Source organism: Myxine glutinosa, chromosome 9, assembly GCF_964187855.1.
Source record: "Myxine glutinosa chromosome 9, kmMyxGlut1.1, whole genome shotgun sequence".
NCBI classification, from domain to species: Eukaryota; Metazoa; Chordata; class Myxini; order Myxiniformes; family Myxinidae; genus Myxine; species Myxine glutinosa.
The window spans coordinates 62,809,746-62,827,117 of NC_136269.1; the positions used below are offsets into that span (position 1 = coordinate 62,809,746).

Here is a 17,372-nt window from a genome sequence, read left to right on the forward strand (position 1 = left end):
TGTGCAACCGGGCCTATGTCCTTGAGAAATTCCAAATTCCTGAATGGTTTGAGCACAGCGATCATTTTTCAGCAGGCATTCTGAAGGTCGATGGACGGTAAGCCCCCAACAATCAGTGATTCTTTTTTGATATTTCTGTGTCTGTGTTAGGGACCTTGAGTTTTTTGTAAAAGCAGAGAATTAGTCTGCCAGCACAGGGAACAGTGGGCATTCAAGATCCAATGGCGTTTCCACAGCAAAGAGTAGGAAGTTCTCGCCAGCACCCAAATCAAATTCCAAATTATTGTCAGTTGAATGTCAGGCCTGGCCAGGTTTGTGTAAGATTTGGGCTGGAACTATTTCCCCAGTTGGCCTCCACAAGAAGTTGGGAATAATTGCTAAAGAAGACGAGGAAGATCACCAGTAAAATGAGCAGTCTTTCAGGATACTATTTATTTCATCACTTTGGTAAAAGGCTCACTGCATGCACAAACAATGATACAGCATCGGGGTTACAAAATTAACTTTACGCACAAACAGCACATCAAGGAACTACACCAAGGGCAACAGTTGAAAAAGGACAAAACAAGGATGATTTGATACACAAGGACATCAGAATTAAAAAAAAAAAAAGTTTTTCGATTTCAAAACACAGACAGTTGCCCAAAACAAATAATGCAGTATACATATTTTCAAATGTACATTCTTGAAAAAGAAAAGGTTTCATGACTTGTTAAAAAGGCCAATAAATTAAGTGTATTTATCCCAAACCAAAAATACACAGGTATTTACCCCCACCCCCTCTCCACTTTATTAACCCTTTTGCAGCACAAAATGAAACTTTTTCGGAGGGACAATGCCACAGGAGTGGATTAAACAATATTTTTAACTCAAGGCTGTGCGTGTTTTACCGCAAGGTCAAGTGCAGAAAAACAAGTTACAAATTACGAAAATACTCAAAAAAAATCTTAATTCCAAGTCTGTGGTGATTTGTTTTTTTCTGTTGCCAAGAGCTGTGCAGAATTTTCCTCCATTGGAGAAATTGGTAGAAAGTTCCGAGCCGAAGGAAGCTTGTCAACCACCCTAATTGAAGAGAAATGTGAGCAACACACATGCATTGAAAAAACAGGAACAAATCCATCACCTTCTTTTAAACATGAGATTTCCCATTCACAACTAACTTCACAGTGTAATCTATACAGTAAGATGTGTGTCTGTCACCATTTTTCTCAGAGATGGCCAAATTGATCTTTGTCAAACTTTCAGAGGTTCATCAGTGAGTATCCATGAGTGGTTTGGGCAAAAAAAAGTTTTGAAAATTTTGTTAAAATCAAGTTGGATTGAAAATAATAATACAAATAATAATAAAAAAATAAAATAAATAAAAATCGCTCTATAGCGCCTAAGCCTTTGTAGTTATGTGAAACATAATGTTAAATGATCCACGACCCCATTCCTTAGTGGGCGGAGGGAAGTGGTTTAAGCCCCCACAAAAAAATAGACGACAACACCAGGCAATGTTTTTAAAATTTCTTTGAAATGTCAACAGGATTGGAACAGCATCTGGCAATTTCGGGTACCCTTGCTAATATGTATGTATGTATGTATGTATGTATGTATGTATGAATGTACAGTTGTGGCCAAAAATATTGGCACCCTTGCACTTTTTGCAAATAATGCGCCATTTTTTCCAGAAAATTGTTGAAATGAAAAAATATTTTGGTATCCACATATGTATTTCTTTGGTTTGCAGTGGAACAAAACAAAAAAAACCTGAATAAATTACGAAATTTTTGCTTATTCCACACATAAATCCTAAAATGGCCCAGGCAATATTATTACCACCTTTTAGAAGTTGTTAGAAATAATTAGATTTCAAGCAGATGATTCTCCTTTACTTTGGAATTGAACTCACCTGCTGTGAGTTGTAGGTGCCTGCAATATAAAAATCAGTCATTCAACCAGTTTGAATAGAGAAGAGGAGTCATTCTGCTGTTTTGTGTCACTGTGTGTCACTGATCTCCAATGAGCATGGAGAAAAGAAAGAAAACCAGAGAATTGTCTGAGGAGGTCAGACGCAGGATTGGAGCCAAGCATGGACAATCTCAAGGCTCCAAGTCCATCTCCAGAGACCTTGATGTTCCTGTGTCCACCGTATACAATGTTATCAGGAGGTTCAAGGCCCATGGCATTGTAGCCAACCTCCCTGGACGTGGCCGCAAGAGAAAACGTGATCGAAGATTGCAGCGAAGAAAGAACCTCGATCAACTGCCAAACAGATTCAAGCTGACCTTCAGACACAAGGTATGACACTTTCAACTCGCAACATCCTGCACTAACTCAATGAAAGGGGGTTCAATGGGAGGAGACCCAGGGGGACCCTACTGACTGCTAAGAGACAGACATAAGCCCGACTGGAGTTTGCCAAAACACACCTTAACTAGAAAGCCACTCAGTGGAGAGCATATCTCCACCTGGTTGGCCATATCACTCAATGATGAAGAATCACTTAAAAAATTATACGAGCTGTATCCGGATCTTCACCAAAATTGAATCAATTCTTCCTTGTCACACACACACATCCTGTACAACAAGTTTCGTCCAGATCCATCCATAACTTTTTGAGATATCCTGCTATGTGTCGTTTTTAGCCATCTCTCTCAATGGTGAAGAAGCACTTGAAAAATTAAATAATTCTCACATCCGAATCCATATTCAGATCTTCAACAAAATTGAATCGAATCGTTCTTGTCACACACCCAACCGATCCACAAAGTTTCGTCCAAATCCGTCCACAACCTTTTGAGATATCCTGCTATGTATCGTTTTTGGCACTATCTCCCAATGGTGAAGAATCACTTAAAAATTTGTAGTAGCTGGATCCGAATCCGGATCTTCACCAAAATCTAATCATTTCGTCCTTGTCACATACACTACATCTCTGCCAAATTTCCTCCGAATCCATCCACCACGTTTTGAGATATTTTGTTCACAAACAGACAAACAGACAGGGGTGAAAACATAACCTCCATCCACCATTGGTGGCGGAGGGAACAAGCCAAAATCCTTCTGGGAGAATATCCTGTGGACAGATGAGACCAAATTAGAGCATTTTGGTGAAGCACATCATCTCTATGTTTACAGAAAACGAAATGAAGCCTTCAAAGAAAACAACACCTTCCCTACAGTCAAACATGGAGGAGGTTCAGTGATGTTTTGGGGTTGCTGTGCTGCCTCTGGCACTGGGTACCTTGAATGTGTGCACGGCATCATGAAATCAGGAGATTACCAAGGCATTTTGGAGCGCAATGTTCAACCCAGTGTCAGAAAGCTGGGTCTCCGTCGAAGGTCATAGGTCTTGCAGCAGGACAATGACCCAAAACACACTTCAAAAAGCACCCAGGAATGGTTCAAGACAAAACGCTGGACTGTTCTGAAGTGGCCAGCAATGAGTCCAGATTTAAATCCCATTGAACACCTGTGGGGAGATCTTAAAACAGCAGTTGAGAGAAGGCACCCTTCAAATCTGAGAGAGTGGAGCAGTTTGCACAAGAAGAGTGGGCCAAACTGCCAGTAGCGAGGTGGAGGAAGCTCATTCATGGCTATAGGAAGTGCTTGACTGCAGTTATTTTGTCCAAAGGCTGTGCCACCAAATATTAAGTCTGGGGTGTTCATAATTTTGCTTATGCCATTTCTTTTTATTTTCTGATTTAAAAGAATATATTAAGTTCTGAATCAAAAACAAAGTTTCTGTAATATTAAGAGTGAAATAAAGAATTGTGGAGGCCATATACTTTTGTCAATTTCAACTTATTTTTAGAGAAAATTGTGAGTTATTTGAAAAAAGTGCAAGGGTGCCAGAATTTTTAGCCACGACTATACACAAGATAGACAAGCGTTTCGCCTAGGTCCCCCGTCGGTGAAGTGATGTAAGTTGACAAAGTGGAAGACGAAAGGCGGCCATCTTGGATTTTGACGTGGCGACCCAATTTTCAATAGTGTTCTTCCTTATGCATAGATACACCCACACACCAGATTAGAAGTTAGTAGTTCGCTTATTTTTCAAGATATTCCGCTCACAATTTTCAGACGTATACATGGTGGCGGCCATCTTGGATTTTGACGTGGCGACCCACTTTTCAATAGCGTTCTTCCTTATGCCTAGATACACCCACACACCAGATTAGAAGTTGGTACTTCGCTTATTTTTCGAGATATTTCGCTCACAAGGTTCAGACATATATATGGTGGCGGCCATCTTGGATTTTGACAGGGCGACCCAATTTCCAATAGCTTTCTTCCTTATGCCTAGATACACCCACACACTAGATTAGAAGTTGGTACTTTGCTTATTTTTCAAGATATTCCGCTCACAAGGTTCAGGCATACATGGCGGTGGTCATCTTGGATTTTGACGTGGCGACCCAATTTTCAATAGGGTTCTTCCTTATGCCTAGATACACCCACACACCAGATTAGAAGTTGGTACTTCGCTTATTTTTCAAGATATTCCGCTCACAATGCTCAGACATACATGGCGTCAGACATACATGGTGGCGGCCATCTTGGATTTTGACGTGGGTTGCATCCACACACCAAATTCGAATGCGGTCCTTCGCTTACGCACCGACGCATGCACGCCCGCACGCACCATAGTCCCCCTTTCGCTCCGCGGTGCGACGGGGGACCAAAACAACCGACGGACAAAAATGCTGGTTGAGAGAACAAACAAAACACGAGATTGGTACTAAAATCATCCCCATTAAAGGAACTCAACATCATAAGCTTTGCAGCGACACTGCTCATACAATAAAAATAAATAAATAAGAAAACAACACCGCAAGAAGAGCAAATTAGCCCACACGGAGACAAGGCACCACCATGGAAAGGGAGGCTGGGAGTACAGAGGGAGCAACTCAGAAAATAAATGTGACAAATACAGCAATTTATAAGCGGAAATTGAAGCCCAAAGCCAATGAGGAGAATTCAAAAATAAAAAAACAAAATTGAAAATAAAGACCTCGAGGTAATGACTGGTGAAAGCAAACTCAAAATAGAGATGACTGCAATAAATATAAAAACATAGGGGCAATACCCCTGGTGCTCACCTGGTAGAATAAACAGTATACTGCACTGACTGAAGGTATTGTCACGCAACTCCGATTAACATCAGAGTTGCGGATTGCTGATTACGAGGCTTTAACTCCCGCCGAGGCGGAAGCTCAATAGCGGATTCCAAAATCTAAGCGCACGGATTGGAGGGAAACGGCAAGAGCCCTGCAGCCTTATCTATTAAAATCAAACAGGAAACTGTGTTCAGGTATTATGTACAAGAAAAATATATACAAGGGTTTATTGGGAAGAACAAGACAGGAAAAGCACACGCCGGTAATAAATATCCTCATCGGGATCCCGCACACCAGACCTCAAATACAAACCGGGGGAATATGAATACGAAAATAAACACGTCTTTTGTTCACAATGTATGCGGAGCTCGGGCTTATCTGTCTCGTCGTCTTCTTCCCGGCCTGGACGAATCCTCCGTCCGCCTCGCACGCCCCGCTAGGCCTGAGCCAACGCCCTCGCCCCCGAGATCCCGCTCCAAGCTCCGAAGCACCACGAGGTCCCACAGCAGGACAGCGAGCTCCACCCAGGCTACACTTCAGCCCAACTCGGGTCGGGGTCTCTGAACTGCGCTGCCAGGAATCCAACTGCTTGCAAAGGCGTCCGGTGCTCACTCTCAACTCAACTCAACTCAGGATCTCCACTCGGGATCCAACTCTCCAGACTGCCTCTCTCAACTCGTAGTGAACTCGCCTCGGGTGCACACGAACTCTTAACTGAACTCGACTCACTCGCACCGGGACTCCAACTCAGGTCGGGGCTCTGATCTCATCTGAACTCTGCCGTCTCATCTGAACTCGAAAATGGCGTCCGACCCTCGCCAATATCTCCGGCCGATGACGTCACATTGGAGCACTGCTCTGCCAATCAGAGCCTCCCACGACTCGCCGGCTCGTCCAGGTCACGCCCTTTGCGTCACTCCAACTCTCCCCACTCCTGCTCCTCGGTCATAGCACGTGTTATGCGAGGTGGATAGGCCTCTCGGAGGTGTAAATGGTGGCGGCCAATTGTGGTGGTGTTCCAGCCTGATTTCTTCCTAAGTCATGTCAGGGGAGAAGGGCGTCATTTAGTGTTGTACTAAAGGTCCTAACTAATGTTTATGTGGTCTGCAGTGCCATAATGGACAAAGGTTTGACTACTAGGTGAGACATACAAGGGCTCTACTGATTAACCCCTACACTAACTATCACCCGAATCTCCAGGTAGATTCACAATTATACACCTTAACCGACAAAACGCCTAAACACGGACTTATTACAGCAAGTGTTCCTTATCGCGACATCTCGAAGCATGTTACCTACTCAGATCTACTCTGCTCTACATTTTGCTCTACCCCCAAACATAACAGTATTTTAAACCAATTTGAATGGTTTCTAGAAAACAGCACAGCATGCAGAATCATACTAACATAATCATAAGACTTTAAACAAACAAACAAAAAAATACCTATTTTGGGGGGCAACCCCCACCTGACCACCCGTACAACCCCTCCTTGAATGTGTGCAGACAAACAGACACCAACATTGAATTGAATCGATTCTTCCTTGTCACACACACATCCTGTCCAACAAGTTTCGTCCAAACCCCATCTGACCACCCGTCCAATCCCTCAGACCCCAATTTTTTTTAATGCCGCGAACAGGCTTTGGTCCATCACGGATGATGAAGGGTGTAGTCAAGTTTCATAAAAATATTGTATGTAGTTTCAGAGAAAAGAGCAAATACCTATTTTGGGGGGCAACCCCCCAGTAGATCCCTCACGGCCTGATTTTTAAAAATGCGGTGAACAAACTTTGGGACAACACGGGTGATTAAGGTTGTGGTCAAGTTTCATCAGAATTGCGTGTGTATACTCGGAGAAACAAGCAAATACCTATTTTTGGGGGACAACCCCCCTCCCCCCACCATAAACCCTCCCAGGGCCCGATTGTTTTTTTTAATGCCGTGAACAAACTTCGGTACATCACGGGTGATGCAGATTGTGGTTAAGTTTCATTGAAATTGTGTGTGTATTTTCAGAGAAGAAAGCAAATATATATTTTTGGGGGGGTAAAAACCTGGACCCACTTTGACCCCTCCCCCCATAGACCCCTTCAAAATTCGATTTTCTTCGTGCCGTGAATAAACTTCGGTAAATCACAGGTGATGAAGGTTGCGGTCAAGTTTAATCTAAATATTGTGTGCAGTTTCAGAGAAAAAAGCAAATTCCTATTTTAGGGGGTCAAACCTGGATGCACTTTGACCCCCGGTAAACACCCTTAGACACCCGATTTTTTTTAATGCCGTGAACAAACTTTAGTCATAACACAAGAAATATCATCCGTGCCAAATTTGGTCGCAATCCCATCAGAGGTTTCGGAGAAAAGTTTCAAGTGTTTACGGACGGACGGGCGGACTGACTAACGGACGACGTGCCATCGCATGAGTTCCCCATAACTTCGCTGCAGGCGAGTTTAAAATAAGAAGCAACATCTTGAGGAAATGCCCCCATTGATTAATTATTGATGAAGAGAAAATTAGAAAACAACTACAAAAAATGCCAAACGTTAAAAGCCCAGGCCCAGATGGAATTCCAAATTTCTGGCTAAAACAACTTGATGCACTTCACTATCACTACGCCAGGACATTTAACGAACTGATCCAAGAGGAAAAGGAAGTGGATGAGTGGCTTGTACAGGGGAACACCTTTCTCATCCCAAAATGAGAAGAAGGAAATATCGAAATACCCGATGTGAAGATACGGTGTGGAATTTTCCAAAAAGACGGTCTTTCCCCCCTTCTGTTTTGTATGGCTTTGGACCCACTAAGTAACCTCATCAATGAACAAGGACACGGATACACCCTATCAACCAACAGACAAACATCCAAAGAAATAGGAAAGATGACACATCTACTATACATGGATGATTTAAAGGTCTTCTCGCCAAATGACAAAAAATGGACAGGAATAAAACTAGTAAAACGGTTCTCCAAGGACATTCAAATGGCATTTGGACTTGACAAGTGTGCCAAGTGCACATTTGTAAAAGTTAAACCAATAAAAACAGACAACATAACTAGAACGGCACTTGGTAGAGGGTACACCTCCGCCAGGCTTAACAGTTTGTTTTGTATCCCACTGATAGACTGGATCTGGATTCGGACCTCAACCAAAATCTGATTGGCTTGTTCTTGCGAGGCGAACAGTTTACGTTTTGTATCCAGGTGAACAGTTTACATTTAAAAGATTCCACTAGCCTGATCCGGATGTGGATCTTCACCAACATCGAATTGATTCTTCCTTGTCACATGCACAACCTCTCTGCCAAGTTTCGTCCAAATCCATCCCCAACTTTTTGAGATATCCTACTATGTATCGTTTTTGGCACGATCTCCCAATGGTGAAGATTCACTTGAAAATCTATATTATATTCTCCGTAGGTGATTCTGTCTGTCTGTCTGTCTGTGAGTCTGTCCGGGGGTGTAGCCTCCCCCATTGAGGGAGTAGCTCCACCCATTCTGGAAGAGGCTTCAAAAACAAATATCCACCATTTTGTTTCCTCGCATAGCTTTAAGGCCTCTTTTGTTAGGCCCGTGGTGGCCTGCTCTCTCTCACAGTTTTATTTCAACTCTATTTCAATATCTCATTTCATTTTTCATAGTCGCTAACATGGTTTTAGACTCGGTTGCAAAAAACGGGAATAAAATTCGATTAAAGTAACTGTTTATGGAACAAAATGCATTTTCAAAGATCTGTCACAAAAAGGCCATTCATTGAGTCTCCCTCATGGCTTTATCTCGACCCTAATTCACCATCACAGTCACTGGGATGGTTCAAGTCTCAGTTTCAGCAAAAGTTGAGAAAATCGGCGACATGTATTCCAACAGCAGTTTTGAATGTGTCGACTGGTTGGATGAGATGTGGGCACGAGGAAGGAGAGAGGGGAAGGAGAGAGGGGAAGGAGAGAGGGGAATGAGAGAGGGGAACGTATCCCAGGACTTCGTTATTTATATTATTACTTAGTAAAAGTACAGCAATTGAATAATGAAGTTCGGCATTGAACCGTAGTCGAATTACGTATTTACATATTCCTGGGGTGTACATACAGAGTTTGTTTGAAGCGAGCCAACTCTTTTCCAACCATGGAATTAAACAATACAGTACTTCAAAAATGGACATAATAATGTAAACTAACAATGGAATACAATATTTATTAATAACGTTTGGTTTTAATCTAATTTTACTTTGTAAAGTGATAGGTTTTCGATACATTCAAGTTTAAAAATGAAGAAGTCATGGGGTCCATATGTCTCTGATGTGCATTTTAAGATTGAATCAACACGTCTTCGATCATGAATTACTTTTTGAAGAAACAAAGGTACATTTTGATTACAACTCAAGCAAAGGAAACCAGGCAATGCCTGTTTCGTTTGGAGCGATTATACACCGCCCAAAGAAGATGCGTTTCATAGATATAGGAAATAAAATCGTGTAATCTTTAATAACAATTTTTTGGGTTTTCGCACGAGTTTTCAAGGCTGAATCGTGTTCACATCCAGGATTAATAAAGAAACTCCATTTCACATGTGCATGGACATGCAATTCACAGATGTGAAATAAATAAATAAACACAGACGGGAAATAATCTGGTCCAGTAATTACAATTACAATCGCTGCAGAAGTGGCCGCTGCCATTCGTCATGATCCCGTGCTGTCACGTGTTGCGGACGTTTTTTTGTCAGGTTCTTGGTGCGAGTTGTTCTCGACGTCAGAATATGCTACATATGCGTCGCATCCATCCGAGCTGTCTTTAGCTCAAGGTTACGTAATGTGGGGCAAGTGGGTGGTCATTCCTGCTTCTTTATGTCAGCGCTGTCTCAATGAGGTGCATGAGGGCCATTTGTAACTGCCATTTTCAAAATGAATAAAAGAATGAGGGAACAGAAGGAGACCACCAATGAACGTCGTGATCCTCCCCCCCTCCCCCGTGTGTGACGTCCCCCTCCCCCGTGTGTGACCCCCCCCTACTTCGTGTGGAACCCTATCGAATGCTTTCTACAGATCAACAAACCCAAGAAACAACTTCTTCCTCTTCTCCATGTACTTCTCCTGCAACTGCAACAACAAACACACCACAAGAGGCATTTGAAGGCCATTTTCCCTGCTAGAGCAGGGGTCCTGCAACTGCCTTACAATAAAAAGCGCGTCTGTCGTTCCTCTTCCTGGCATAAATCCAAACTGCATTTCGTCAATCTTCACTTTCTTCCTTATCCTCCTCTCCAACACCCTTTCCAATACCTTCATTCCATGCTACAATAACTTTATCGCTCGATACGAGCCACAATCCAGAGGGTCACCTTTCCCCTTGTATAGAGGGACGAGGGTACTCAGTTCCCAATCCACTGGAATGCGGCCTTCTTTCATCACCAGATTACAGATCTCTGTCATTCTCTTCACACCCCAACTTCCTGCTGCCTTCAACATATCTCCCACAACTCCCGTCGGCCCTCCCGCTTTTCTACCCTTCATTTCTTTTATCGCTTCCTCAACTTCCTTCTCAGACATAGAGAGTAACCCAGTTTTAGGACCGACAGAGAAGATAGCTATCTTCTCTGCCGGTCTTAAAACTGGGTTACTCTCTATGTTGCCATCCCATTCATTCTCTGCATTCAACAGCATTTCCATATATCTCTTCCATCTTCCTTTAATTCCATCTGGGTCAACAACGATTTGTCTCACTTCATCCTTCAAGCAACTTACCCCCATCACATCACACCTCTCTTTCGCTGTCTGTTTTGCAATCCTGAATACCGCTCTCTGACCCTCTTCGAATCCAAGCGAACAAATACAGCTCCAACAATTGCAAAAAAGACCAAATAAATATATAAAAAGAAATATCAAAAAATGTTCATCAACAACTAGGAGAATGTCAAAAGAGCAGGACAATACAAAAAATAATTGGACAGAGTGGGGAAAGACAAATCTTGTTCCACCTGCTGAAACCCGCAAGTGGAGGTAACAACCAACGAGACGTGCACACACACACACACACACACACACACACACACACACACACACACACACACACACACACACACACACACACACACACACACACACCTCTTAGAGTATAGATAGGAGAATAAAAAGAAACTTACTGGTAGAAACATGGTAGGAAAGGATATAAAAGATGGTATACCACAAAAAAAAAATCAGAAAATACCACAGATGCACGTCACGGATGGTAGCCAAATGTTGCACGACACTAAAAACAAGCACAAACCTCACAGATCACATGATACTTTCAATGAAAGAAAATAATTCGTGAACTTGTAAATCATGTGAAATAAAAAGGAAATGCTTCAATTTGTTGAAGGAATCGAAGCTCACTGATCCGATTTCAAAGATGGTAAAATAATAAATAAGAAGTTGAGAAAAACAAGAAGCTGAAAATCGTGAGATAACAAGAAGCAGGAAGCATGTGAGATAATGAGAAGGAGACAGCACACAAAGGTTTGAAAGTGATGTGAATAAATCACATATGACTCACGAAATAGCGCTGCGGATTAGAAACCATCACTCAAACTAATCACACATGTAAGTTATGTGCACAGTAATGATAAATATAGATCAGGACTCGCACACCCGGCACATGTAATGTCGGGGTCATTTAAAAACAAAATAAAACTATTTATTTCTTACACCTGAACGAAAAAAAAAAAATTATACAATATAATTATTTGTCACCACTTTTTAGGAGCATACCTGGAATATCATGCAAATAACCATTTATATAAAATTTTATGGCACAACAAAAATCATGCCGGGTCTCCCATGATTTTCAAAGGAGGGAACGGCGATGTGAAAATCCAACAATGGACTCTATTTCCGCATTTACCAACATAGGCAGACGTTCTCCTGCCTGGAGGACATCTGATCACGGTAAGGCACTTGCAAGCTTTTGTACCCGGATAACTGAGACATTAATCCACACAGTTAAGAAACGAATCAGTATATCGGAATAGCACCTCAATTCCCAAAAATCACGGCACGCTTTTCTGATGACAAAAATATGGAAACCTCTGTATGGGTCGTTACAAAAATACGGAGTTCTGTTCTATACATGAGTTTCATCCATGCAGATATTTTAAGCATGAAAATCAAAAGTTACAAAATCCACTCAAAGTAGGAATACTTGGGAAAAATGATACTCACTTATTGAAGCTATACTCCTGCCAGAGAGTGGTGAGTGTCATCTGAGTCTTTTCTTCCTGCCTCTTCTCACCCAGATGGGTTTGGTTGGGATATCTCTTCCTCCTCAGGCCACTAGCCTTGGCTTTCCCCATGTAATTAGCTGGTTGGTTACGTAATGTGCTCATAGATTTAAACCGCGAGAGTCCCGGGCTCTGCACAGAAAGGTGGGATGGGACAGACAATTAACATATTCACAAATATAAAAAATGTGAATGCAGGCTTGTGTTTATGTCAAGGATAAATGCTTTGCTGCATTTAAGTAAATTTATCGATTTGCCAATTCAAAATACAACTAGCCAGGCCATCAAGATGATACAAAACGTGTGTCTTGTTTGTCTGCGAAACCCATGTTATTCAAGTTTAGCACACATTATAAGTGAAAAAGGAAGAAATCTTACCTTCAAGTGCACTGGAGGGATTGTCGCTTTTTGGGGCAAGTACTCGGTTTCTAATCCATCGTCACCACAATCAGAATTCAGAGTGGCATTACCATTCTGGGAAAGTTAAAAGAAAATTGCAAACTTCGAATGGAAATGGGTGTATGACAATTAACAGTTTTGGTGGGGTGAGGATGCAAAAAGGGCTAACTTTTGCTAAAATGAGAGTGCAAAAAAAAAGAAACTAGAAGCAAAGATTGCATCCCCTTGCCCAGAATTGTTTTGTGTAGTTTTATACTTTATAGTACTGTACTTAATTTATAGACAAACTCGTATTCTAATTGTACGTATTTTATAGACATACTCGCATTCTAATTGTCCGTATTTTATAGACGTACTCATATTCTAATTGTACATAATTAGTCACATTCTAATTGAACATACATTATAGATGTATTCACATTCCAATTGTACATACTTTATAGATGTACTCGCATTCAAATTGTGCATACTTTATACATGTACTCACATTCCAATTGTACATACTTTATAGATGTATTCACATCTCCAACTGTACATACTGTTACGTTTAGAGGGGCAGGTGAGAGGATACCGTAGGGAAGGTAGGACTGTATAATTGTAGCATTGACAGTGGCCGCGTAGGAGAAACCTCGATGTACAGTAAGTAGGGAAACTGTAGCTTAGGATTGTTTATGTGTCTTCACACAAGGGGTGAAGCAGTGCTAATTAGTGTAGGGATTAAGGCTAATTTTCACCAGTACGTGATTTTACCTCCAACTTTCCCTTTACGTTTTGCTAACGAGGCCGGCCATGAAAATCTCCTTTAAACAACAACAACTGCTTGCAAAAGCCAAACAGAGCCGATCAGACTAAACCCCGCCTCTAAAGGACCTACCAGGAAACAGGCCACGCCCCTGAGGGGAATTATTAGCCCAGAGGTTGTGGGCGGGGCGAACTGGGAGGGACGTTCGGAAATTGGCTCTCAAGAGGAAGAAGAAGAGCACGTCTCTCTCTCTCTCGATCTTGGATCGGGCAAGAAAGCTCGCCATTTTTGTGCATTGGGATTTTTGCATGCACATTTGGAGTGAAGAAAGCTTTGCTGTGTCGGCAGTATTTTGCAGGAGGTTTCGGCGACTGAGTGGGCTGAATGCAGTGCTGTTCGTCCTAGGGAGAGCGAAAGAGGGTCGTCTTGACAACTCACCACACGTTCATGGGGCTGTCGAGTGTGGTGCCGCCGCCATCTTGTGCCAGGTTCCCGCCGGAGGGACACCGAGCTCGGAGCCTCGTCCCCAGCTGCCAACCTCGCAGAGGAACTCGTGAGGCCAGAGCTAAGTGCCGGTACTAAAAAGGAAGCATTTTATTTCTATTATCTTTCCCCTTGCCCGTTTTTGTGTCTGAGTGGTGGATCTTCAAAGTAGGAATTTCAATTAGTTTACCTCAACATTTATTTCATCCCTTGCTTTATTTTCATTAAATCATATATGTTGAATTGACTGTTCTGTTTACTTGTTTGTGGTTTCGGAATAAACCCGTTTGTTTTTATTCAGCCAAATTTCTCGCATCCCGTCATTCCCGCGTGTGTAAAAACAAAACAAAAAAAACCCGCCATATATTTGGCTGCTTGCCTCAGGAGTAATAAAGCTGGTTCGGCTATTCGTCCAAGGCTGATTTTAATCGCTGCGGACAGGACAATACTTTATAGATGTACTCACATTCCAATTGTATATTAATTATCTGTTGAAAAAAGAAAACGTGTACTACTACTGGCTATGGTGTGTACACTAGGTGGCGAATGTGGCCTACGCTATTATATTCTGTGCAGACAAGCAAACAGACCCCAGTGCAATACCCCCTCCTTTGGTGAAGGCAACTAGCTTTTTATAAGTAAATCAAGGTATTCACATCCCTTGACTTTGGTTGATGCTTTTCGCTATATTGTACAGTGCCTTCAGAAAGTATTCACATCCCTTGACTTTTTCACATTTTGTTGTGTTACAGCCTGAATTTAAAATGGATTAAATCAACATTTTTTGTCACCGATCTACACATAATACCCCATAATGTCAAAGTGGAATTTTTATTTTTTAAAGAAACTTTTACAAAATAATTGAAAATGAAATACAAAATATCGAATTTACATAATTATTCAGCCCCACCCGAGTCAATACTCCATAGCGGCGCCTTTGGCAGCGATTACAGCTTCAAATTTTATTGGGTATGTCTATCAGCGTTACACATCTGGATTTAATGAGGTTATCCCATTCTTCCTCGCAGATTTGCTCAGGCTCTGTCAAGTGGGATGGGGAGCGTTGATGAACAGCAAGCTTCCAGCCTTTTCACAGGTTCTCAATGGGATTCAAGTCTCGGATTTGGCTGGGCCACTCAAGGACTTTCATGTTTTTGTTCTGAAGCCATTCCAGTGTTGATTTGGCTGTATGCTTGGGGTCATTGTCCTGTTGGAACATAAATCTTCGCCACAGTCCAAGGTCTTTTTCAATCTGAAGCAGGTTCCTCCTCAAGGATTTGCCTGTAGTTGGCTCCATTCATTGGTCCTTCTATCCTTACAAGTCTCCCAGTCCCTCCCACTGAAAAGCATCCCATAGCATGGTGCTGCCTTTACCATGCTTCACGGTAGGGATGGTGTTAGATGGGTGAAAAGCTGTGCTCGGTGTCCACCATATTGTTACGGACGCGGCTTAGATGTTATTTACCGAGCGGTGGTATTGCCGCGACCTAACAGTTGCCCCGATTCTTCCCCAACTCACCCGATTCCACCCGACGTTGACCAAATCGCGCTATGCTAAATCAATGAAGGAAAAGGACACAACTGCTGGATTAAAATGACACGACACCAGGGATACGGTTCTCAAGACCTCCGGAGGAGATTATATGAGGGCGGAAGGTCAGATTACAGGGATGAGAGGTACAGCATAGTAAGATAGGCACTTAATTACGGTCTTATAATAGCCCCGACAGACGACAGATAAACAGGACAAAAACTGACTCACACGGGGATTGATGGCAAGGAAAGCGGGTATTCGATGGCCAGCACAAGGTGCACCTTGTGCTCAGGGACAGGATAGCGCGGCCCAAAAGATGCAGGAGGTCTCTCAGCGCTCGGAGGTGGCTCTCTTGTCTTCTCAAGCTCGGGGCGCATCTGACGTCCCGTCCGGTACGTGGCCGCGTATATCCGGCGGGGAGTGACACGCCCTCGGCTCGTTAGCTCCGCCCCAGATGGAATCGGCTCGTTGCTTCTCATTGGGTGCGTGCTGGGGGGGGGGGGGGGGGTTACCGGCTCCGCCCTTGACGAGGGGCTGACAAGGAGCCCCTTCGTGGTAACCCCGTCGGAGCGCATCGTCAATGGCGGCTAACCGAGCCGGTGTGAGGACGCACACTCCTCCGCGCAGCGCCGTTGTTGTAGTTGTTGTTGTTGTTTGGGGAAGAAGACGGGAGGAGGCATGGGAAGGTCCTAAACTCACTACTGGTGCCATATAATCACATTCTGGTGCAACGAAGAGTCGGAATTAATGGAAACGAGTCCTTAACTGACATAGACTAAGAATAACTAGCAAGATGTCCGAAAGTTGTCTACGTGAGATGCGGTGGACCTGGGCACGACATTTAATGGGGGAAAAAGGGGAAGGTCGGTTCTACAGAGTGTTGTTTACAGACAATGGGACTAGGGAATGGGGGATTGGGGATAGTTGGGGAGTATTGGGGAAATAGGGGAATATTTACAAGCGGATATGGAGGCCAAATTCCATATTCGCAACATTGCACCCTTCTCTACCCTCGGGGCGTCCCGACCCGATAAATTTTTACCTAGTTTAGTGTGGCACTCAGATGTAGTTCCCACTACTATTAACTCTACCCTGAGTGCGACAGTTTTACAGATATTCACAAATGAGTAAATATGTCCCCCTGCGACGTTGCACCCTTCTCCTCTCAGAAACACACCCACAGGATAACCGAATCCGGAAAGAATTCTCAAACTAAACATACAGCCGGTAGGGAGCATTTTTTACAAGACTACGCTGATATTTACACTACGATCCAGGACCTGTTTTTGGAGGGACACATGCAGATGTTATGCATAGAGAGAGCACGCATGCCAGCATCGATACACCAACCCACGAGTGCTCTGTGGCCTACGGCCTTTAATAATGTGCAGAGCACCCCTTCCAAGCATCAAAAGCACCACCCCTTCACACAGTCAGCACCATCCGGTGCACCAATAAAGTGTTTATGAATCACCGGTGGTGTCACAGCCGGCCGATGTTCTGCCGCTGGTCTTGCCTTCGTGTGGTGCACTTGGTGTTCTTGCCTCTTTCAAAAAACAAAGAAAGGCGCCAACCGCGTCCATTTCTATATTGTGGCCTTCAGTGGTGTCAACTAAAAGTGGTTCACCTGTATGGCATAGGTGCCACGTTGACCCATAGGTCCATCCACGGGTGGTGCTTGGCCGCAAAAGAGCTGCGGTCCATTGTGGGTGGCCACAAACATTGCGGTCCATATGGTGTATCGATCCAAGCAGCAAGCAGCGAAAGTGCAGGCCCACAACTGCGGAGCCAGCACCCCTCTCTCCTCTCTCTCTGCCCCAAAGCCAGATCCTCGGAGGTGGGAGACAAAAGAAGCAG

At 43.3% G+C, this 17,372-nt stretch overlaps 1 protein-coding gene across 2 annotated transcripts in view; it reads right to left on the minus strand.

The window, feature by feature from the left end:
• Positions 1-410: 410 nt before the first annotated feature.
• EXO1 (exonuclease 1) overlaps positions 411-17,372 on the minus strand; it is an 88,731-nt gene continuing 71,769 nt past the window's right edge. For both annotated transcript variants that reach the window (XM_068129080.2, XM_068129081.2), the window contains exons 13-15: positions 12,736-12,831; positions 12,299-12,489; positions 411-1,062 (exon numbers count right to left, since the gene is read on the minus strand). In XM_068129080.2, coding sequence (XP_067985181.1) covers positions 948-1,062; positions 12,299-12,489; positions 12,736-12,831 — 402 coding nt within the window. In that variant the 3' untranslated portion in view covers positions 411-947. The remainder of the gene's footprint in view (positions 1,063-12,298; positions 12,490-12,735; positions 12,832-17,372) is intronic.